At 35.9% G+C, this 24,811-nt stretch overlaps 2 protein-coding genes across 2 annotated transcripts; both read right to left on the reverse strand.

Moving 5' to 3' along the window:
• Positions 1 to 6,030: 6,030 nt before the first annotated feature.
• On the reverse strand, positions 6,031 to 8,478 carry LOC145669867 (uncharacterized). Its single transcript, XM_081738212.1, has one exon. The coding sequence runs from the start codon at positions 8,476 to 8,478 to the stop codon at positions 6,031 to 6,033; it is 2,448 nt and encodes an 815-aa protein (XP_081594338.1).
• Positions 8,479 to 8,563: 85 nt separating this feature from the next.
• On the reverse strand, positions 8,564 to 24,340 carry LOC145669716 (uncharacterized). The gene is made up of 5 exons (XM_081738030.1): positions 24,209 to 24,340; positions 16,924 to 17,123; positions 13,782 to 13,947; positions 11,194 to 11,333; positions 8,564 to 8,899 (listed from the first exon to the last, which is right to left on the reverse strand). Exons 1-5 carry the CDS (start codon positions 24,288 to 24,290, stop codon positions 8,564 to 8,566), a joined length of 924 nt encoding a protein of 307 aa, XP_081594156.1. The 5' UTR covers positions 24,291 to 24,340.
• Positions 24,341 to 24,811: the final 471 nt, after the last annotated feature.

Below are 24,811 nucleotides of genomic sequence, written 5' to 3' on the forward strand. Positions count from 1 at the left end.
TGAAAACGTCAGTGGCATTATGTTCTGTTTGACCGATCCGGACGTTTGTTGTTGTGTATATGCAAACATTCGATTCATATTCGCTATCTGTCTGTTGCGAGGCTGCCTCTATCGAGGGAAGTACAGTAGAAGCGTCATTGTGGAGGTGTTGATTTATGTTGTAGCTTTAGTGACTGCAAGTAGGTGGTCATCGATTCGTGTGTTGTGCCTACTTCATTGTGCGTGCAAAAAGTTGCAATTCCTGCATGCTTTTGTCCAGTGACTTTTGTTGTTCTGTTTCTCGCGACATTTATGAAAACTTTGTTGTTATCTGGTGTTATTTTCTGGTAGGTTTCGCCAGTGTGTAAACGTGTAATGCAAAGGCCATATTATTCATTTCAAAACAACTTGGTGACGTTGTGACAAATGGCTTCCGGTGGAAGCATGGATAAACATCGGCAATGTTCCGTATGCGAACTATGGTTTAGAGGGCAAAGAAAGCGCCCGCACCCTAAAAAATGGTATAGTTGGCATAACCATTAAATGGTTAATAATACCAGAATAGTATTGCTTATATAGGGACAGCTATGCTTATGGCCAGTAATAGCATACAGGTATGGCTACTAAATCCGGGTTATTGTTACCATACATATGTGCAATAGTACCATATTTCTGTATTGTAAATTTAACTATAATCGGAGTTAATAGTCAATATTACCATGCAGATTACAATACAGCTACATCCCAACTATACCTTTATAGCTCTGCCTACAATACCATATTCGTTCGAATACTATACCGTATAGGTATTGCAAAGATACTAGATAGTTGGACAACAGGTGGACAACCATACCGTATAGTCATTGTAACCATTATATATTGTTGTATTTGCAAGACTAAATTACAGTACCTACAATACCGTATGGCTATTTTAACAATACTGTCTTATTGAGACAACCATATAGCAGGGTAGCTGCACCAAATTTTATACTTCATGTAACCATACTATATTGCTGTAGTTGCAATATTATATGACTATATCTACAATACGGTATGGCTATGTGAACAAGAACGTCTTGTTGAAGCAGCCATGTAAGATGGTAGATGGAACAACCTGCATAGGTACTATAACCATATTATATTGCTATGGTAGCCATGCCGTATTGTAATATTGAAGATAAAGTATGTTTGCTGTTACCATGCTAGATTGTTGACAGAACAATCTAGCATAGTGTGTGGAACAATTTCGGAATTGTTATAGAAACAACACGCATAAACACACCACCTTGATTCTGCTTCATATTAAACTTCACAGAAGATAAGACAAAGGTATTATTAGAAACAGTTCCAGTAACCATTTCAATACTTCTTTAAATGGATAATGGAAATGTTTCTAATAATACTTTTGTCTTATCTTCTGTGAAGTTTGATATGAAGCAGAATCAAGGTGGTGTGTTTATAGCTATCGTAACCATGCAGTGTTGTTTCTATAACAATGGAACTGAGGTGGTATGCAATGTAGATCAGAAATTACACAGCATTTATAACAACTACTTTTATTTTCCTTTAATCAAGTATACATTACAGAAAAATTAGAAATGCAGCACAGTAATACCAAAAAAGGAACTTTACAATAATGCAGTTACGAAAGTATATAAATCTTTTAATCAATGCAATGAAAATATACCACATACCTTTGATTTACATTTCTTTCTTAATATTTTTACACGTATTTTATAAAATGTGGATGTTACTAAATAACAGTTATTCCAAGTAACTGAACACGGAAGACACATATTGATGATGTGTCCAAATTAGAATTATTTTTCATCTTACAGTTTCAGTGTACATCTGACACCATCTTCTGAGAGAGGAAATAAGATGGCAAATAATGGGTAAGGAAATTGAGAAGAACTCGAAGTATTCAATTTTGTAATCCATTCTTTTCCCATCCTATTTTTCTCTATCTAAAGATGCTGTCAGGTGTACAACCAGACTGTTAGACAAGATATAATTCTAATTTGGATACTAAGAATTGCCCCAATTAGATAAACTAGAAGTTTTGAAGAATCAAGATTCACTTAATACAATACACATATATACACGGTGATTCAGAACTCGAATTCGCAGGAAAATGAACTTTGAATACCCTGGTCCTCGTAAAGTCCTTAAAACTACAAAGAAAAACGTTCTTCGCAGGACAATCCGCCTCCACCATATCCGTTACGTTTCAACACAAAACTATGAAATATTCAAATTTGAAAGTTTTACTCCCTTGAGCGGAATATGGTACATCAACTCTGTCAATCATAGCGTGTTCTAAAGTTCATTTCCTTACGACTTCGGTATGCATACAAGCAAGAAATATATTGATTCTAGTAAGGAGCATGTAAATGAATATCAAATGAAATTAAATGCTGATTCATTTCACATTCTAAATTCAAACTTGAAAATTTAGTGGCAAGTATTTGTGCTTAAACTGATTCACACAGAACAGGAATCAGAAGAAAACAAATATATATATGTATTATTCCATTAGACGCAGATTTACTGTTTTACTGATAATGAATATATTATATAACGATTTATGGCTGATTCGTTTTATTATTAATGAATTTAACACTAATGCTTTATTGTTGTAAGATCATATTGCACTTATTTTTAATTTATTTTCCACATTCCTAATACTGATACAATAAATCATTTTCAACCAAAACTGCTAAGTTTTTTCTTAGACAGAAAACCAAGAAGAAAAAAAAATGAGTACAACTTAACAAATATACACAATTCTTTTGAAACTTGGTAACCGTTTGCATTAAAAATGTAAATAATATTTAAAAAAATACAAAACTAGTTACAAGACTGCTTTTTTTAAATGGAAAATTTTGTAACTACCATGTAGTTCTTTAGTGTCAATACCTACATCATAATAAATGTGTTTCTTCCTACGTTTGATAAATAATACGGAAACATGCATAAAATAAAGCGTAGAAGATTGAACTGAATTAGTGTTTCGCTATGTTAACTGAATTTTCCTTATCATTTTATTATTACATATTTTTCAAAAAGCTTTTTGGAGTTGGTAGTGCGTATTTCTAATGTCATTTAATCTCTCAATTTTTTTTTTCTTTCTTTCTAAAGTGTACCGTATATAACGGAGTACTGAAAAGTTTTCAGAATAGTTTTGCAGCTCGTGAAGTTTAAGCTAGAATGATTAAACACCACCAAGCAATTCCTCGTACATCCTTTGTGAGTCAGTGCCCTAAGCGGCTTTGTCCTAGGAAGTCGCATTTAGTTTTTAAGCGTATCTTCCCCCAGTTATGCGCTGAGTAACAGCGAAATTGAAGGTGACGAAATTTATGAAACTAGGTAAAGCTAGAAAATCTGCTTCAGAAACACATGAAATGTTGAAGTCAACATTTGGAAAAGATGCTTTAGGCCATGGTCAAACGTAAGAGCATGTTAAAAGTGACAGAACATCGGTTGAAAATAATGTCCGTTCAGGATACCCGTCAATCGGCATAGGATTTTGTACCACGAAGAGAACATGGGAGGATTACTGTAAAGGCTGTGTAGAGACTTGCTGTAAAGACTGTGAAAAAAATTATACTACTAACTTTCCATCGGATTTACCCAACTCTGCACCGTGTAACATTTTCTTCTTCAGAATGGAAATCAACTTCAAGGGCCGAGGATTTAACAGTATACAACACTCAAGCGAAACTGCCATCACGAAACACACGAGTGGAAATATATGCAAAAATTAAACGTGATCTTCTAGCACCAAGTCGCTTAAGCATTGACCACCAAGTGATGCACGAGGAGCCATTTGCCGGAATTTTACTGTACAGACACTGCGGAAACTGAGTACCCCATCATACACAAGACATTATTTAACATGATAAACGCAAACAAAAATTTACATTAAATGCCCACACAGACTGGATTACAAACGACACAATTTCACGACGAAAATTTTCGTTAGAAGTAATTATTATTATTTTACATTTTCTGAAATTATTTTCTTGGTACAATATGCATTATTTGCATCTAACAATAATACGAAAGTATTTGCTAAGCAGTAATAAGACTTGTAAGAAAAGGCACAAGAACAAATAAAATACTTAAATACAAGGGACAATAATTAGAACCATCGTTAGCGTAACGTTTCGTAACACCTAATATAAACGTTACAATACGAAAGAATATCTACTGATTCATGTTCTATCATAGGTTCGCTACATGTTTCCGTACCTATCTCTTAAGAGTTAATGGCATTTGATTTTCGCGACGTCACGCCTGTGGTTTTCATTCCTTAATAGTATTCGATTTCTCCTAGAAACTTTCCTTATTTTTATAAGTTTAAAATAAAATGAGGAGACAAAATGTATAACAAAGAAATTGGGGCAGCTCCTGCAAGTATCTACATTTTAAGGAGTAAAAATTTTGTTAGTGCACCAAGGATCAGAACAGGAATCGTCAGGCTGACGTCCTAGATTCAATCTTACGTCCAATAGCATATTTTCAACTCTAAAATTAGAACAAAGTGTAGTTTGAACTCAGTAAAGGTTATAGTAAATGGTTTATGTAATTCAGTGAGATTTTGAATGAAGAAATATTATGACCACTAGCAATGTATTTGCAATCAATAAAAGCTATTCTTTTCGACGTACGACACATCATACTACCATATAATATTAATCGGAATTTAATGGCATCATATGTTTTTCTTAAGACGGACACCTTCCCAAGATACGGTTCTTGACTTTGACACATTTATATTAGAATTGCAGAAACCCATTAAAAACTGCTTTCATAAATATATTTTTAGTAGTTTAAACTTAGTGTCACATGACATCCTTCCCAATTAAAAAAAAAATACTTAGAATTAAAAATGGCAGACAACGATTTACCTTCCTTTCACGCAATATTGCTTAACTTTTGTTTTAAACCCATTTCGGTAACACTAAATCCTTTTTATTAGCAAATCCAAGTTACATTCTTATGAAGGAACCCGAACCCATACAAACTTTTGCGACTGGGTACACGGATTCCTTTTCCAAAGCGGTTTTATATATATCGGGTGTAAGGAAAAGGTAGTACAGGCAGACAGACTTGATTCTACAGCTAAAACGATACGAAAATGTCTTTATAAAGTTGCCCTTTAAGGCCCCCTTTTGGAAGGGAGAGACCGGTAAACTTTGGTCGATATGGCAATATCGCACGGGTTGTCCGTAACAACACTTGATAGCAGCGACTTTGGAATGGTGTTTATCGTGGAGTAGAGGAAAGTGCCGTACTTCAAACGAAGGTACCTAACTTCAAAGCTCTTTGTCATTTTTCTTTTTCTTCTTCTTTTTTTAAAAATAAAAGTATGGAATATGGGATGCAGCAAAAGGTCTGAAATGTGGCGGGAAAATGTGAAGAGATGAAAACGTACATTTAAAATGTCAAATTGAATAAATGTCGTACAAAAAGAAGCTTTCTGTGCCCAGATCATGACAAAACATGCCGTTTCAAATCTAGCCATTTTGTTGTTAAAATTAAAAAAAAACTGATTTAAAAAACCTTAGATAACGAAGAAGTTTAAACTAAACTCCAAAGCCGATATCACGTGTTTCTACAGAGTACCGCAAGGTGTTACCTCATAGTCCAAATTTTACCCGTCTGTCACTTCAAAAGGGAACCTCGGAGGACAAAATATCGTAAGACATTTTCGTTTCATTTCAGCTGTAGAGTCAGATTCTGTCCAAGCTGTGCGATCTTTTCCTTACACTCGATATGTAACCTTTTTCTATTCCGAACAAAAAATCAGTATAAAATTTACATAGAACCAACCATGTTTTTTAAAAGTTTAGTTCCTACTTCGGTGGCCATAGGACCATGCAGGCAAAACATCTAGTAGTACAGGAATGTATGCTTCATTGCAAATGCTTTGCTAGTGGATATAATATTGTTTGACTGAAAATCACATGGATTAAGAAACATTTTCTTATGCTCGAGCCCTATTACGATTATGTTAGAAAACACTGCCCCACATGCAACACAAAATCATACCGAAACAGAAACATATATGTTGTCATTATCGATTATCTTATAATACGTAGGAGGCCCTGCAAAATTCAAATTTACTGGTATGCAGATCCACTCTTGCGTGAAAGACAAATGATATGCACAGTAGTGACTGTCATAGCCAACTGTTTTCATTTTCTTACATAGAAGGAAAATGTGCGACTCTTCGTCTAACAAAATTTTTTTTATATTATAAAAGTTTAAACCATCTTCATGAATTTCGAACGCTACCATGCAACACTTGAACACAAATCCGTTGTATATGCACCAAGCTACTGACCGACAAAGTTTCAACAACGAAGGAGGTAAACACATTGAAAACAATGGAAAATCCTGATCTTGTGAAAGGTATATCTTTGCTCCAGGTCCAGTTTCTTGTTGAATATGAAAACCGTTTTTCTGAAAGAACTTATAACATATCTGCAATTGGTGTTTCAAACCTATAGTTTCTAGAACATTCTTTCGACAATAAGCAATACGGGCAGCAATCTTGGACGGTTGGTGTTTGGATTCATACCTCATACACCATGTGAAAACAAGTGGTCCTATATGTCGCATTAAACGTGGATAGTGAACCATATGATGATGCTTAGGTTTTAATGTATCCTGAAAAAAAGATTTGTATATCTCATGATGTTCTTCAATTAATGTACAAAGTAATTCAGAAGTGTTTACGTGAATAACTTTTGATGTTAATATGACTGTTATTTCTCTTAGCAGAATATAAAATTTCCAAACGATATTTTCCTCGGGGATTAAGTCACCCATTATCAAACCAAAGTACCTTATGAGAAATAACATTTCAGCAGCAGACAAGTTTAATTTATTCTTTTCAAGATTTTCAGAAGATAAAGGTGCCGGCTTATTTACGTCATCTGACATGCTTGCAAAGGCCGAAATCCTACTGTTTAAAATATCCATTGTGAAAAGACGTGTTTCGTTGATGTAGTACTTCAAAATATGCATCATATCATAGTTCCCCACCCCTTCCAAAAGATCATGCATCACGTCCACACTGTAATTTTTGGTAACATGAAAACTCGGCAACATGTTCCAAGTGCTATTCTCTTTTACTCCTGTCTGTGAAGCATCTCCGAGAATTACATGTAGTTCATAATTCTCAACGTCCCGCAAATTCCGGACGTTTTCTCTTGACTGCGCCTGTAAATCTGTTTTTGATGTAAGGCAAAACCTGCAAGGGTACTTAGCAGAAAATGACTCTGTAAAGCCAAGAACGGAATTCAATCCAAGATTGTCACCTGTAATAACACACAACTTAAAATAAATCTGTACTTCTAAACCATTATACATTACACATATACCTTCACATTCTAGGAAACGCAACTCTTCAATAAGAATTGAAAAGGTTGCTTTATTACCGAAAGTTTTTCTATCATTTGAATGAAAGAGTAAGGCGAGAAATATGTTCTCTAGTTTCGCGAAAAACTCCGGTGGAATACATGCAATTGTATAATAAACTACCCCTATCTTTTTTGTACCAGCATGCCCACTTAAAGGATTGTTAATTTCGTAATCGTCAAAGTAAAGAAATAAAGGTAATATCAAACGATCATCAGAAACCGTTACCTCGTTTCTCCAATGCAGTCCTTGCACACTACTGAAAAGTACTTCAGTCTCTTGTTCTGCACTGTTCTTGAAGTGGAGTAACGTTGACAGAACATTCGGTAACTCCAAAAATCGTTTAAGCATTTTTCGCATAGGCACAAACTTTCCAAGCACTTGTAATGTTTCCACCGAAACCTCGCCTTTCTTTCTCTTTGAAGATAATTTCTGTCCAATAACATAATCAATTGGTTTTATCAACCTGCCCATTGTCTCTAACATGCCAAATCGCCTATATTCGGTTTCCAAGCTATAAAATGGACTGGATATTATACTAAACATGTTCATTACTTCAGTTACTGTATTATCATCAACATGATTTCCTCGAAGCGTTTGTAAAATTTTCTCTCTTAGCAGTTGCATCACACTACCGCCCATAAACCCGTGTACCCAGTCGCAAAGGTTTTGTATATGAGTTCTGGTTAAGTTACATTGACTATACAGTTTAGTAATAAAAAGAAGGGCTTCCTCCTTTACAGCCTCACGGTAATCTTCAAGAGAAAGGCTTTCCACAGAAGTTTCAATTGGTATATCACCATTATCAGTCAACTGTCTCTCAACATTGATGTGACACACCTCATTTTGGTATCCACGAAAAGGCTGGTTCCCATCACCACCCGTACTTGTTCTTTCGTGTTTCAGCAAGTGTTTGCGGAATGAATTGGCGTTATCAAATTCGCGTCCACACAACGATTCCCCACAACGAAAGGGGCTCATGGCACCTAATTTGTGACAAAATTTTAAATGAAGTAACAGAGACTGACTCGTTCTTAAGTCACTATGACAAACAAAACACTTAGGCATCTTCTTACAAACTAAAAAGAACGTATATACATGAAAAAACTATTTTACAAACTAAATGATTAACGGAAAACAACCTTTCCCGCCATTACACCTTTGATATTTCAGAGATAAGCGTGTTCACTGAAGGAAAATTCTTGTCGCAGTCATTTTCAATTTTGTACATATGTTTCTGCACAAATGTCCACACCTGTTCCGATTCCTTCGGATATTCTGCATCCAGTACTTGAAACGTCTTGAATGTGCTATCGATTGCTTTCAGTGGAGTTTCAACTCTGTAGAGATTATCCTCAATACTCACGTAGAAGGCTTGAGGTTCATCTATTTTTGAAGCGACAACGACGGGCATGGGCTGCACACTACATCCAAAGCGCTGCATCTTTAGATGATGCCTTTCTAACTCTGTTTGAAGATCGGACGCTTCCTGTAAGTCATGTACACAGAATTATTATCACGTTACACACCTATTAACACGTTATCAAATTCCAAAAACTACAAATACACGTATAATTAAAATGAGCTTGTATTTTAAACACGAGGTGCACCAATAATATATATAGCAATGCAATTAAACTGCTACCAACTGTTTTCAGGCATTCTTCTATACTAGAAATGTAATGTAATGAGGTCATAATTGACGCGAGTCACTTCTACGCGATATGAAATGTCTTGAAAACTAATATAGGTTAATATGACAGTATTTCGAATGTATTATTATACCCCTTGAGTTGTACATTTTTAATACCGTTCATTGTGTTTGTATTATCCGATGCAATTAAGAAAAGTTCTGGAAAAATTAAGTAAAGTTCCTTAGAGGAATCTACCCTTTAGTATAAGGTTTGAGAATAATCACAAAGAAAACAATCTGAATTATTGCACTTATAAACTTGACAGTAGTTACGTGAATAGATAACTGCGACATCAATAAAATTGTCCTAAGCTTACACTTAATGGTTTACATTTACAGTAATAAATATTTCAATTAAATGTGGCAAACTTGGAATCACATCCAGACATAAAGTAAGCACGGATATTTTAAAGATAAATTTAGATCCTGTACGTCAATGACCGCAATTCTTGACGTTACAAATCTCCAGGAAGAAGAAAGAAAAACCTTTGCGGAAATTTGAAAAGCAAGGATGCTACAATATCAATGAATTAGTTTTTAAAATAATGATCGCGAAAAGGTTGGTGCCGTTCCCCTACGTGCTGTTTAGTATTTTTATAAGATTGATATTACACACATATCATTACCTCGAGTATAAACACTTCTTACTTATTTATGCCATAAAATGAAGAAAGGAGTGCTATCATAGTTCCAATATTTGAAGGGTTGAATGAAGAACATTTTTAAAGGCACTGGGAAAAAGCTGTTTTGAGCCAAGTAAACATTTTATCCATGACCATAAACATATTTAACCTCTACTTATGTTTTAGAAAGTTTACATAGCATTCACCGAAAGTTTTACAGCATTTTTACGTTTACTATTGTTATTGGAATATAGGGTTTCATCACGGGAACTTCATAAGGCATAAACCTACAGTGGAACCGAAAATACGAATAACATCCTAAAATCCCCTCCCCCTTCCTCCCGGGAAATCGAACGCAGTCGCCCAACAAAGGAGATAAGTGTACTAGCAACGAAGGAGTAACTTTTAGGTCGGCCTTAAGTTCGTCACGTTTGAGGGATGTCGTCCCTCGGAGAGCACACAATCCGAGAGAGGGGAAGAAAGAAAGGAATGGATGGGGAAGGAAGCGGTCTGGGACCTGTGTGTTAGGTACCATCCCGGCATTTTTAGCATCGTTCACTGTGTTTATATTATCCGACGCGATTAAAAAACAAAAAAAACTCACTCAACCCAGGAAAAAACACTCAGGATGATTGGCCTGAAAAAGCTGTTACACTTCTTTGATCGAGTGATCCCACCGGGAATCGAACCCAGAACCGCTCGCACCAAAGGCGAGGGCGTTAGCGACTAATAAATATTGTGTTTTCCTATTTTATGCATATTCCTTTCTATCTACACAACTTAGGTTCACGATATCTTCGTAAGATACAAATCGCGTCACATACACCGATATATGCTTTACTAATTGCATGAAGAAGAGTCATGTATATTGCAAAATATGGTTGATAGCTCACTCCACCAAGGGCGTGCTGTCCCGAGGGGGCCTTTTCTTAAACAAACTTTTTTGTTTCCATGTACCACCAATATGATCCTCTTGATATGGTATGGTAATCATATCAATTGAGTGCACATCAAAGATGGAGCGGGTCAGTGGCTATGGATCACGTGGGGATAATTTTGAGTATACTTTAGTGGATCTTGGGTTACATTTCCATGTTCCACTGTTACGTATGACTACCCTAACCCAACAGTAACAACTGACTCATTGTAGTCCTCAATATAAAACATTCCACTTTGATCCACTCTCGACATATTCGGTCAGTAGGTCGAAGTAGATCAGTAGATCATGGTGACACGTGGTGAGTCAGAGTGGATCGTGGTTTGATGAAAATGGTGTTTGCTTACACAATATTTTTGTTTGAGCATAGCAGTTTTTCCAGAAAAGCTGATTTTTTTTTGTTTGTTTGTTTGTTCGATAAGGTTTCGTGCAATGTTCTCCATTCTCCAATCACTAATTAAATGTTAATGACATATTTCGTGGTAATCAAGTGTAGATATTAATACATTATATTACATAATGGTACATACTCTGACATGAAAAAGGAATCCTTGCTGTGCCTCGTATTTGGAAGGTTTCCATAATCCACCTCCGTCTTTCCTTTTGATACACGTGGTCACAGATGGGAAATATCTTCCAAGAAGTATTAATATTACGACTGTTCTGGCATCTGGAAAAGAATGAAATATCAAGAACATTTGTAGGTAATTAATTTACGCTTATACAGCGAGGTCCGGAAGTGGGCGTACCTCTAATTGGTATTTTCTGACGGTTTTTGGTTTTACCTACATTTGTTTGGTAACACTGCTTGGCATTGTCTGGTAACATTCCTTTGCATTGTCTGGCAACATTGCTGTCCATTTGTTTTCTGCTTGGTAACAGTTATCAGATCAGTTCCTGGCCGCTGGATTGGAAGAGGTTGTGCATCCAGCTCTTTGCCAGGCCTCCAAGAAGTCCCGATCTGACGATATCAGACAATGCTCCCTGGGCTTTCATGAAGCAACACGTAAGAAACACTCGATATCACACAACGCAGGAATTACGAGCAGCTGTGGAACACGCCTTCACCCTCGTTGACTCCGGAGTATCTCCGCAAAACATCTGCCAGAACTTTGTGCAGAATTCAGTTGTGTTATGACATGGATGGTGATCATACCTTTGTTTACGACTCTTACGACTCTTACGACTTCAAGGTAGCTGTGTACAGACATTCTACCATAACTAACACTATACTGTTGAAACTAAAGGGGGGTACGCCCACTTTTGGACCACTTTATACTAATTTATTTGAATGTAAGTGCTAACTTTCTTACTGCATTCATTCTCATACCTGCAGAGGTTTGCTCTGTGATACGCAATGAATACTGTATATTACTTTAAGTCAATAATCAAAGAAAAAAGGAAATTACATTTTGTAAGCAATGGACAGCAGTCTGAAAAAAACACACACAAAAAGTATCATCTTTTGTAACTACACCCAGATTCGGCAAAGGGATAATGCGATGTTTCTTATATGCAAATATTGGGTCCAAATAATGGTGAAAACTAATCTTAATACGATACTTATCTATCGCCTATAAGTACGTGTATAAAAGCTGTACATGAAGTATATTATTTCAAGAACCAAAGGTTAAAGTCAACGTATGTATTTCTCTTTGGGAAGTTGCAACAGATACGGATAAAAAGAGATAAATTGAACAGCTTAATGAATCAAAATAGGCAATTAACAACAAGTTAAAGACTACACGCTGCGGAAAAGCTCTTTCGTCACAAATTCTAAACATTAGTTTCATTCATTGCTACAAAAGGGATTTCATATCTGCTTATTAACCCTACTGAATCTATCTTCTTCATATACTGTTATTCAAGTAAATACTGATTTCAGGGATGTAAACTGGTCACTGAAGTCAGTATTTCAGACTCTTTGGGAGATTAAACGAAAAATGTTCAATTACTACACAGCAGTTGAAATATTTCTCGTGATCTGAGCTCAATAATGAAACAAAAGAATAACAGAGCTTTTTTAAGTGCTCGATATGTTGTCGATTTACAATTATCATTTATTTTTCTTCTAGATTTTGATTTATTCTGCTCGGACTTACGACTAAAAGGAGACAAGGGAAAATTGCCGGAGCAGCTGTAATTGATCTTTTCTTTGCTTACGGGAGTAGGCTGAACAGTGTTGCGTTTTAATAATTATAGTGAACAATACTTAATGAAATAATAAACAATGTGTACACCATTTCTCCACAGTCACAACTTACTTCCATGCACTTCGATAAATTTTATTATAATTAGCAATTTTTAAAAAAGGGGGCAGGAAGGACTCGTAAACCTTATTCGCCTTCTGTGCAGATGGTATGGTAAAAATCAATACTGGATAATGAAAGTGTAAGTGTAAAGGCTAATATGGAACAGAGAAACAAAAGAGAACTTCTTCAGAAGGGAATTTGGAGGGGAGGGGATGAGAGTACAATGCTGTGACACTTAAAATGCGTCTTGATTTGTATATTTGAACAAACTTTTCTTATTAGATTACGCAATTTCTAGTTTCTTACTCCGATTATTCAAAGTATTCAAATGTTCTCGGAGGGAGTGACCGCCCCTCCCTTTAATCCGTCCGTGGTGTCATTCGTTTGGCTTTTCGCTACTAATTCAAAATGCTTTCCGAAACAAGTTGTCTTCTTGTGACAGCAGGGGGTGGAAGAAACAAACAAACCGTGAAAGGAAGAAAGAAGTGGTTTTGGGCTCTTCCAGTCCAGACCATTCTAACCACTGAGAAGTGAGAATCACAACGTGATTTTTCTGGTAAGAGCGTCCTTTTTAAAGCAGCTAACAAGCAAACAGATGGTCAGCCCTCTTCCCTCTGCAGCATACTTTTTATTCTCTGTTGCCAAACTTACTGAAGAATATATTGCAATTAATCTAACGCATGTAACGTAAATTGGAGACCGTGGTTGGATTTATATGGGTCTTGTCTATTTGTATTAAAAATTTCAAGTCATTACCTACAATACTTTGTTAGAAATTACCATATTAAAATTTACATGTTTTCAAATGGGAAGTTAGAAACATAAGCGAAGAGGTAGAAGATCCCCTTAATAAGAAAAATAATTACCTTCCCTGATGTTCTCCTGCAGCAAAAGTTCTACTAATGTGGCTCCGTCATTTGTTGTTTGTTTGGTCGTGGTAAGTATATGCTGAATCTTCTTTAAGTCTGCACTCCACGTTGAAAAAAATGTTATATCTTTCCCAGGATATAACTGGCCAAAATCAATGTCGATCTGAAAAGTAAAAGAAATTGTTGTCACATATACCTAACGCTGTTTGATGATATAATGTTCTATGCTTTCTTCTCTTTATACAAAAGTTTGGTAGTATAGTTTTCTTTGAAGTTCATTAAATAATCTTTGTTTCAACAGAGCGTTTTTAATCAAGTTATGAACATCAATGGCATTCACCCCACTATAGTATCCATTTTCAGAAAATACTATGTCTGATTGAAAAAGAAATCCCAAAGTAGGCATGTAAAAAACAATTACTTAGAGTGGAACTGATAAAATACACGCAAATATAAAACAAACTTCCAAGCGCTTTCGCATTTATGGAGTCGTCATACAGGGACGCAAAGACGAAAGTGGAATAAGAAATAGAGAAAGACACAAGGACCGCACCTATACCAACAGTGATTTCTCCACAAGGTTCTCTACTTTCTCGTATGAGTACTTGACAGCAGTCACGTGATCACATGACCACCATAGCACCTAGCAGAAATATGGCAAAATGAAATGAAATCTTTGAGTTTTACGTCTCACGGTTATGCCGGTTAGGCTAAAAGAGACGGTAATGATGAGAGATGAATGAAATGGTGGAATGAAGAAAGTGGGAGAACCCGAGAAAACCCACGAGCACGGTGTTTGTCCACCACAAAGTCCACACGGCGGGAGCAGGGTTTGAACCCGGGACCCCAAGCACCGGAGGTGAACGCTCTACCACTGAGTCACCGCGCCCCCCCCCAGAAATACGGCGTAACTCGTCTTACTCTGTATCTTTCTTCTTCCACTTTCGTCTTTCTCTTCCTGCCTAACAAAGCCATAAAAGGTGAAAGCTCTTACAAGCTTTTTTTTTTTTCTTAAATCTTTGCGCGCATGTACTGCACGTGTATTTTATCTAATTTCTGGTAACTGGTTGGTTTTTAATTACACAAAAACGTGTCTTTAACGTAAGCTTACATAATTCTGAACCTTCTGCCGCTGATGCTGGTATATTTGTAAATTAAAATAAACTATTAAATGTTTTCATAGGAACATTATCAACAAGAGTGAGGATGTGGGGCTGATCGGGGAGCGGGCTGGTTAGCGTAGAGGTTAATTTATTGGCATTGTACGTCGAAGACAAAAGATCTATTTTCGGCCCACTCGCACTTTTTCACTCTGATTTTTCATTATTTCTGAATCTATACAGGATTTGGTGTACTGAAAATCCGGTTGATTTTCTCAGAATTACTAAACGTTCTACCTGCTACAAGATGCACCATCTCGTCCATCAGCTTACTCACAGGAAAAAATTAGAACCGAAAAACTCCGAAACATAGTGCAAGACAGGGTACAACTTCATACACCGAAAAACACTTATAAACTCTCTCGCCTCATGCTAGGTGCTTTTTTTGCAAAGAAAAACTGCCGTGTTCGCAATTTATATATAGCATCAGCATAAGACCCTTATGTTCATGATTTTTTTTAACTCATTAAATTTTGTTACGCGTTTTTTTTTTTTTTTTCATTTTCCTTTAAGTACAGTTCGTTCTGTGATACGGAATTACACTTCCATAAAATAATATAAAGGTAATATATTTCTCAGAGGATTGACCCTCTGAAACAATCTGGTATCTATCAAGTCGAATGCAGTTAAGGACAGAGATATACCTTGGTGAAACAGAGATATATTTATTAAGACTAGAAGAACCTGTTAGAGAATCAAATCAAACCGTCATTTCGGGACTTTCGCTACATTTAGGGCTCTCAATATGATATTCGTACTCGTAAGTTCTTTTATCTCTTTCATTTACCAAACTTACAATTAAGTTTACATTTACATTTTTCTGCTATCTTTAAATACATGTAAAACTGCTGCACTGTGCGCTATAATTTAAGTATTAAATTGCAAACATTATTACATGGATAATTATTATATTTTTAAACATTGTCTCTTTTACGGATTTTTTTCTTCCTGGAATCATCTGAAATGGATTACAATTTAACGTTTCGTTCAGAATATTAATTTACTGCCGTTGAAGAAAGTATGTGCATTCGATTTCTTGGTTTAAGTTTAGCGTCTCGTTCAGTAGCGAGGCTATATGAGACGTGAACCTACAGCTTAATGTCGGATCGGAACATGAGCTTCCGCCGGGAATCAAACCCGGGTCTATCGCGCCAAAGGCGCGTCACTAACCACACAAGCACTGAAGACCTCGTATGTGCACTCGAGTTTGAAGAAACTAGGAGGGTAACAAAGAAAAGATTTAAATCATTAGTTTCCTTGTTTTGTTCTGAGTTAGTAATAGTATGACTGGGTTTGGAAAAAGCTTGCTAATATTTTTTACGAGTGAATTAAACGTACAAAATTGTTTTCATTTTTTTCTTTCTTTTGCGAAGCATCAACTTTTACACTTACACATTGACACGGACTAATCCTTACAAAATGCAAGTACCATAAGTAACTGAACGCAAAAGACAAATTTTAAAACATTAAAGTGTAATAATTAAAATTACATCTTCCTGACAGTTTCGGTATATTCCTGACACCATCTTCAGAGAGGGAATAGAATGGGAAAATAGTGGTAGCCTTTTCTCATTCTATTCCTCTATTTGAGGATGGTGTCAGAAGTACATTGAAACTGTTACCAAGATATTTTAATTTGGGTTAATTTGAGTTTAACGTCCCGTTCAGCAGCGAGGCTATATGAGAAGTGGACCTACTGATTAACGAGGAATCCGAACCTCATGAGCTCCCGCCGGGAATCGAACCCCGGTCTCCCACGCCAAAGGCGCGTATATTTTAATTTGGGCACTGTAAGGTGTTTATATTTACAAGTAAAACAGTTTGCTGAAAAAAATAGTGAGTATTATACCCAACACTTTCTCTACCGATTAAAATCGTAATACGGTTGACAATACACCTATGAATACGGTATTACAGGTACAATGATAACAAAGTACGATTATATTTGAGAAAAATAATAAGATATCAGTTATTTCTACCTCGCTATCACTAAAGGTACTGCCTTCTGAGCTGTGTGACAGGAAAGACACAGGGGATGAAGAAGTAGGAGATTTCATCTTCTGTTCCTTGTACAATTTATATTTTGATATAAATTTCATTCGTGGTCCAACTTTAGGAATTAATTCCTTTATTGCATCTACAGTTAAATTTTCGAATGCCTCATCATAGATTTCTTCCTCTGAAATAATAACAAATATTTGTTCAATAAAATACACACATTGCACAAAGCTCCTATTTAACGAACAATATAAAGATTATGTCGGAATCTAAGGTACACGATGCTGGGTGAACATAAATTTTGAGCTCCTTTCGGGACTCGAATCCGTCACTCCTCACACCACAAGCGCTAGGCAAAACAAACTGGATGTGAAGAAGCTCTAAGGAAATAAATAAATATGAATAAAACTTCCCTGAAATAAGAAAAAAAATGAATCCTGCAACTCTTCATTCTTTCAATTTAATTTTATAAAACGACATGATAAAATTAGGCAGATTATACAAATATGTTCAACTTTTTGTCACGTCTTAGCTATGTTCTTCAATGTCATTCAAACCGGTTAGCATCTTAAAATATAGGTCCTGAGCGACATCTTTCCCATATTCCTATCTTTCAGTTGTGGGTCAGCTTCTTTAAGCCAAATGGCTCTTTTAAAAAAAAAAAAAAAAAACTATTCGGAAATACAGCTTAGTTATTGCATGTACAAAAAGTATTTATCCTACTTGGAAGTTGGGATACAAATAACTGAAGGTCTGTCCTGAAGAGGCAAAGTAGAACTAAGGAGGTACTGTTCTGTGCCTTTTCTCTTGATATTATTTCTTCATTTGTTTGGTCTTTCGGAAAATCTTACTTTTGATGACTTCAATATGTGAATGGAATGAAGGATCTGTCAATGCTAATGAGGAAAGCATAATTACTATTGCAAAAATATCTTTAATTGAGTAAACAGGAATGAAGTATAAATATCTAGCTTCATCTACCACAGTTATGCCCTGTATGTTGATGGAGAAGAATCAACAAAGAAACAGCTGCTAAATTAAGAAAACCAAAGACAGGTCTTTTGTAATGGAACACCAAATCTTGGGAGTTACAGTTATTGTGATCTCAGAAATAAGCTGAGAAGAGGTAGAATATGCTTTAAAGAAAATGAAGACAGGGAAAGCAACTACAAGCTAAAACATGGGTGCTTAGGACCAGAAGTTGTCCTACCGCATACTATGGGATCTAATGAAAACAGTTTACAGACAAGAGAAAAATGCCAAGTCAGTGGGGAGAGAGAGAGAGAGAGAGAGAGAGAGTAGTACTGTATCTATATACAAAGAGAAGGAAGATGTACAAAATTGTGAAAATTACCGAGGAATCAAGCTGATGCCACATACAATAAACACTTGGACGATGAAGATTTAGAAAGAAAAACAACAGTTGAATCCATGCTACAGATGAGTACAACTGATACAATCAGTGGCGTCATTAGCTCTTAAATATTAAGGGGGGGGGGGACACATGATATATCTCACATGTGCAAGTTATTTTCTCATTACATATTATGATTTGGTTTAATTTTATCGAAATAAATTAATGATATACCGTAACTCATGCAGTGCAAATAATAATAAAAAAAAATAAAATACTGGCCAGCTGGTAACTTTATACACGACACAGAAAATTACGGGGGGGCATGTCCCCGTCACGCTAACGACGCCCGTAGATGCAATCTTATTAAAGCAAACAATGGAAAAGCGTCAGGGAAAGCAATAAGGATGCAGTATTTACTGAATGGGCAAAGACGTAAGAAAGAGTACCAAGTCAGGAAGTTTGGAGGTATATGAAAGGAAAATAGAACTCCAGTAAAATACAAGAAGATTGTTCAAGATCCGTATACAAGAGCTAGTGTCCCGGTAAGAAGCAGTGTAGAAATAATACATCTTACTGCATTTAGAGTTGGACTGCACTATGGTTCGGAAGTGAGATCTCTATCTGGTAGCCCAAAACGCAACAGCCCAATACGAGCATAACCTAACCGTAACTACCCTACGCCAGAGGTCACAAAACTATCTGGATATGTAAATCCCTCAATAATGAATAGGCACGAAACGAAAATAATTAAAACGTAACTAACTCAAGGAAGCAGTCACAAAACTAGCTGTGTGTATTTTTGATTATTATCTATCAGAGTTGGTTGGTGTGATGGTTTAAATTTTTAAAAAATCCAATTGGTTTAAGCCAAAAATATAAAATAAATGGTTCACAGCCAGAGTGAACACAAATTATTAGCATCTTTATTCACTTCTAAGCAATTTAAATTAGGACGCTGTACTTCGGATGCAGTGAACTACTTGAATTAAAGTAATCTTCTGTAATCTGTATAATCTTTTGAAATTGTCCATTTATATAAATTATGAAATGAAATATTTAGTTTAACGTGCCACGTTTATACACCGAAGCTAAGAGAGACGGTGATGATGAGTAATGACTGAAATGGTGGAATGGAGAAAGTAGGAGGAAATGGGAGAACCCCGAAAAACCTACGCACACGGTGTTGTCCGACAGACGGCCCACTGGCGCGAGCTGGGATCGAACGAGGGACCCCACGCACCAGAGGTGAACGCTCTACCACTGAGCCACCGTGTCCCCTTATTTCAATTTTAAGTCTGTAAAGTGATTTCACTTATGCAGTTGTCCTGAAGTGACGGAAAATATGCACAAGTATGCAAATCGGTTAAACATATTTCTATCACATGTCCTAAGGTTTAGTCTATAAACTCATCGCCTTCCTAATCAAGGGATCCCGAGTTCAAGTCCAGGTGAAGAACAATTTCTCTTGGATGTAAACCGAGTAGTGATTCAGGTCCAACCTTAAACTGTATTTCCCGTCCTTCATAACCTCACTGTTGAATAAGTATATATGGACCAGACATTTTCATTAATATGTAATCTCAACAAATAAAGTTTAAAGTGGAATAACGATGACCCCTACTATTTTTTTTTTTTAAAAAGGAATAAAGTAATTTGAGGGTACTGGTGCTATTGAGCTCGATTTCAACCCCTTTAGAAAAAACAAAAATGAAATCTCTAAGTTTTACGTCCCACGGTTATGCCGGTTAGGCTAAAGGAGACGGTGATGATGAGAGATGACTGAAATGGTGGAATGAAGAGTAGGAGGAAACGGGAGAACCCCGAGAAAACCCACGAGCACGGTGTTTGTCCACCACAAAGTCCACACGGCGCGAGCTGGGATCGAACCAGGGACCCCAAGCACCGGAGGTGAACGCTTTAGAAAAAAACAGTAACCCGGTCAAACTCGAAGGCAAATGTCAACTAGCTCTGTTTTCCTCGCAATCGATGACTTCCAATTCCAACATGTGCAGCAGCTGTGCGTGTTACTGGACTAGCCTTCGGCTAGCTGGAGGTCTCGCACCTTATAAACCCACAAGTATGCCAAATGTCATCCGCAGATGTTCAGGAAAAGTCTAAGCATTTTGAGATGTAGAAGATATGATATTAAATAACTGTGAGTTTTCAGTTTTCTAAAATAAACAATATATAAATAAATAAAAATAAAAAAATTAAAAAATCCCTCTATAACTAGATATTATGTTTGGTCAATAACTTGCATATCGCTATCAAAAGCTTGCAAGCATACCGAATTTCAAACTTTTGTTCCAATTTCAATTACCTAAAACATGAGATTTTATGTCCAAAACAAACATACATTTAAATAGCACCGGAAATCTTTCTTTTTATTTTAGAATTACCCTAAAAACTAAAAATATTTACTTTTGATATTTTTTGTGAGTTACTTCCAGAAGGCTACAAACATGCCAAACTGCATCACTCTAACCTTCGGGCTACATCATTTAACTTAATAATTTTGGGCTGTAGAAGGTATCTCCATATAAATAACAAAGGAAGATTTTTCACTTTCCCAAACAACCTCACTGAACTAGGAAATGTATAGTTTTGGTGATTTACTTAGTTAATTTTATGAAAACCCTACATGAATACCGAATGTAAAGTTTTTACTCAAATACAATTTCCTAAGACTTTTTTTTTTTTTAAAGTACACCGAAATAAGATGGGATTTTTACTCATTCTTCCTTTTCACCTACTAAAAAGAAAAAAAAAATCCTGTATATTTTTCTCTGAAGGCTATATGTATGCCAAGTTTCAACTTCACACGTCAACCGCCAGTTCCATTGTTTTGTCAGTTAATGGCACGATGAAAAGTTTGAAACTTCCGGCTTTTATCCTAACTTAACGTACGCTCTAATGCAACGTGTGAACCAGATAATTGCTAAGGAGAAGTTCTAGAACACAGGTTCCCCATATAGATTAGCAAGGTTGGTTCCTTTCTGTACCAAAATTTAAATTTTATTTCACAGAATATTGCTAGCGAGCGTCAGCAAGTGAAAGCGGGTTAGAAGACCGCAGGATACGTTGTTTTCTGTTTTTATTACAGCTAAATGGGAAGTGGGACATGTGTTCTAGAACCTTGTAATTTCTATGACGTTTATATTTTCTTCTCGCTTATTACAAAGCTAAGGCATTACTGCCGCATCGCCGGACCAGTATTAAAATCGAAAAAAAGTACCAAAATGTACTGTATACGGATATATTTCGTTGGACTACATTAACTTACATTAGATTACCTCGCATTAGGATAAGGGCATAAAAAACTACAGTGCAAAAAACACAAACCAACTTGTGCTAGGTGGCCACTAAGTGCACGAATGATATCTAACCGAGCCAAGGTAGGGTGGAGCTAGCGGACCAGCGCGGTAGTGTGCCCGAAAGGAGCAGGCGCGTCAGCGACGATGTGTACACGCGTAAGCGAGGGTACTGAAAACATCTGGTTTCCGCAATCATATACATTTCAATAGCAATTGCCATACTAATAATGCTTTACTTGCAAAAACAGAAGTCACACCTTCAAAATCGTGAACAAGAGTTTCTTGGGGTTTTCTTTCCTTAAACAAGTACTCAGCTAAATAGCCCTCTAAATAGTTTTCCTTCTTCCCTGACGCTGTAAAATAATACGCTCCCTTTCCTTTCTGTATTTTCAATTCATTTCCACATTTTCCACACACCGTCAACCTTTTCAGTATACTGGTCTTTCACAAAATTTCAACAACTGTCGCTCGTTATTTTTGAACAGTTCTATGTACGTAACACACGACATGTGACAGCCTTGACATACACGAGCTATTTTCATACTCCTCTTCGCGCCACTACATCATAACAACTATATCTCTCCGCGAAATGGTCCATCCACCTCCACATACAGTGTCGCTTACAACATCAAAAATAACCAATTTCTTCATTTTTACTATTCCCCTTACATGACTTTCACTCATTCTTGCTCATAAACAAACAAACAAAAAAAAAAAAAAAAAATTCCAACTGACCCGGCAAATTTTCTAAAACTGTTCCGGTGATACACCAGTTAACCCCAAAGCTAAATAAGCTCCCTTTCGTGGGAACAATCACATACAAAATCATTATGAATACTTGACTAATTTCAGTAAACTGTGAGATCAACTAAGCTTATATATTAGTTTCATTAGATCATGGTCCCTTGTACGAAGGTACTGAATGGTTAAACTTAGGTCAAGCTTCAGTACTGCTGAATGGGCTGACTGGTAAATAATTTATGAACTACTGGTACATCATTTGAGGAATTAGTTGACCTCTGACCGAGTCTGATCGGGTTAGATCACTTCTTGAGGTCAAAACCGAGCACTCAATCCAATCAGCGCCCCACCTTTACTTAGTTTTAAATAGGGACTTTGTTTACTCCACTTTAATTTAACCTAAATATATTTAAAAAAATGAACCGGTTGAAACAAAATATCGGATTTAAAAAGAAAATGGTTTCTGCAAAACCTGTTATTTATGTGCTTTGAAGTTTGACATCACCATCATGAATTAAATTAAAAGTGCAAAGGTGGTATCACTTAGTGTAACACAAAGAGAAAGGCCTTCTGTAATAATTTGAAAGCGACAGAAGCACACTTAAAAAGCATTAAATCATAACCTATCGTGTTTTCTTTTTGCTACAAATACCTAAACTAGCCTATCTAACCATACTTTCACTCGCTGTCGCTTGTTCAGCATTAATTAGTAAAAATTAAGGGTGAATTATTATTAAAATTCTTGATCCCATCTGTACTGTTTGTAGAAATTAATAAGGGCACAAAGTATAACAATTAAGGGGTCCAAAGTTGGACGTCCGTTTTCAGCAAAATTTTGAAACTTGCACGGAAGATACGTATAATTTGATCGTTTGTGTGCTTGATAATATATAAAGATAATACAACAACACTCTCTCTATTTGTTATATATAATTGGTTATAAACATGGGACTACTAAGCGAGCGAAGAGAACTACCTCGCGCAAGGCAACCGAATAGTTGCATTGTGGGAAAGTAACGAGCATTCATAATATCAATATTGCGGGTAATATACCGAATCGGTGTACGGGATGTGAACTGACAGTGTTGAATTTCGTGAAGCTCCCGTCGAAGGGTACTTCTATTATAGATCCTAACGTAACCTAACCTAACCTACACTTTCTCCCAACTCGCGAAATTGAAAAATTATACATTTTAATAGCTTTTACGCAATTTTGGTAGAAAAGTATCGGACGTCCAACTACGGAATAAATGCCCAATTAAGTAAAACTCAACGTAGAATAATCAACATAGGATCACTATGATCCTCAAGCATCGAATCGTTCTGCAAAAGCTTAAGCCTCTTCCAAATAGTACGAACTCTCACATTAATAATAACCTTTCTCTCAACTTTTCACACAAACATCTTACAAGAAGTCTTAAATCATTATTACACCTTATATAATTTCATCTGTACATTTTCGGGCTTACGTTTAGATTTGCCCCTCCAGTTTCCAACCTACGAAAATGCAGTTAAAACCTTAAAAATTGTTAGGTTAGGTTAGTTTAGGTTACCTGGTAAGACTTTAGTTAGACTAGAACACTGACTGAAACAGGTTCTAATATCGTTATTCCGAGTAAAAACGGGCTAGAAACTCTAAACTTACCCTCAATTGCGTGAACACATCGTGTCTCTATTTTAAAGTATTTTGATTTGGTGATAATAAAAATAATATTTTGGAAGCGTCATAAATGCTTAATAATACACTATTTCGTACAAGGGAATTTTGTTGCTTGTGCGCAATACAATTCAAATAAACATTTAGAAATACATATCTTCAATTTACATATTGAAACTTACTGACTATCCACTTACCTTGAAATTTCATTATTAGGGTTTCTAAACCCCAGTCTTTTAACATAGTTTCGTAATTCATATTAACTATAGAATCTATCATGGCGGCTACATGACAACTCGTAAAAGGCGGGATTTCGCATAGTTGCCATAACAAGAGTTTTATATTGTGATAGCCATTCTAACCATAATGCTATTGCTATTTTAGCAATACTAAATAATCTGGTTATATAAACAATATGCATGATATTATTAACCATACTAATATTAGCAATATTTTTTTCTTACCACAGCCATACCAAAAAAATAGGTGTTGTATAAATAACAAATCAGTATTTATACATCAACTATACTATAGTCAATATTAATTTACCAATTAGCAATACTCATCAACAATGCTTTTATTGTCAATTCAGCTATACCATTTTTTAGAGTGTATGTGTTGTCCTGTGATTGCACCTCATCTCATACTTCATCCTCATCAATTATATAACTGTACTACCGCATTACTATAAATTATCTTCTATTCTCCTGATTCGTGTTTATTGTATATTGTTTAGTGTTCCTCATTTAATATTTTGTAGATCATTTTCATCTACATTCATAACAGCTATGTATGTATGT

This window comes from Thermobia domestica, chromosome 14 (assembly GCF_964235325.1).
Source record: "Thermobia domestica chromosome 14, izTheDome1.hap1.1, whole genome shotgun sequence".
Classification (NCBI taxonomy): domain Eukaryota; kingdom Metazoa; phylum Arthropoda; class Insecta; order Zygentoma; family Lepismatidae; genus Thermobia; species Thermobia domestica.

Bases quoted from the DNA above. Each gene is read 5' to 3' on its own strand.
- LOC145669867 (XM_081738212.1), bottom strand. From the start codon at position 8,478: ATGCCTAAGTGTTTTGTTTGTCATAGTGACTTAAGAACGAGTCAGTCT.
- LOC145669716 (XM_081738030.1), bottom strand. From the start codon at position 24,290: ATGATAGATTCTATAGTTAATATGAATTACGAAACTATGTTAAAAGAC. The intron at 13,948-16,923 runs GTAGAAATAACT...TTTACTTTTCAG, and splicing joins GTACCTTTAGTGATAGCGAG to ATCGACATTGATTTTGGCCA. The intron at 8,900-11,193 runs GTATGTACCATT...CATGACTTACAG, and splicing joins GATTCCTTTTTCATGTCAGA to GAAGCGTCCGATCTTCAAAC.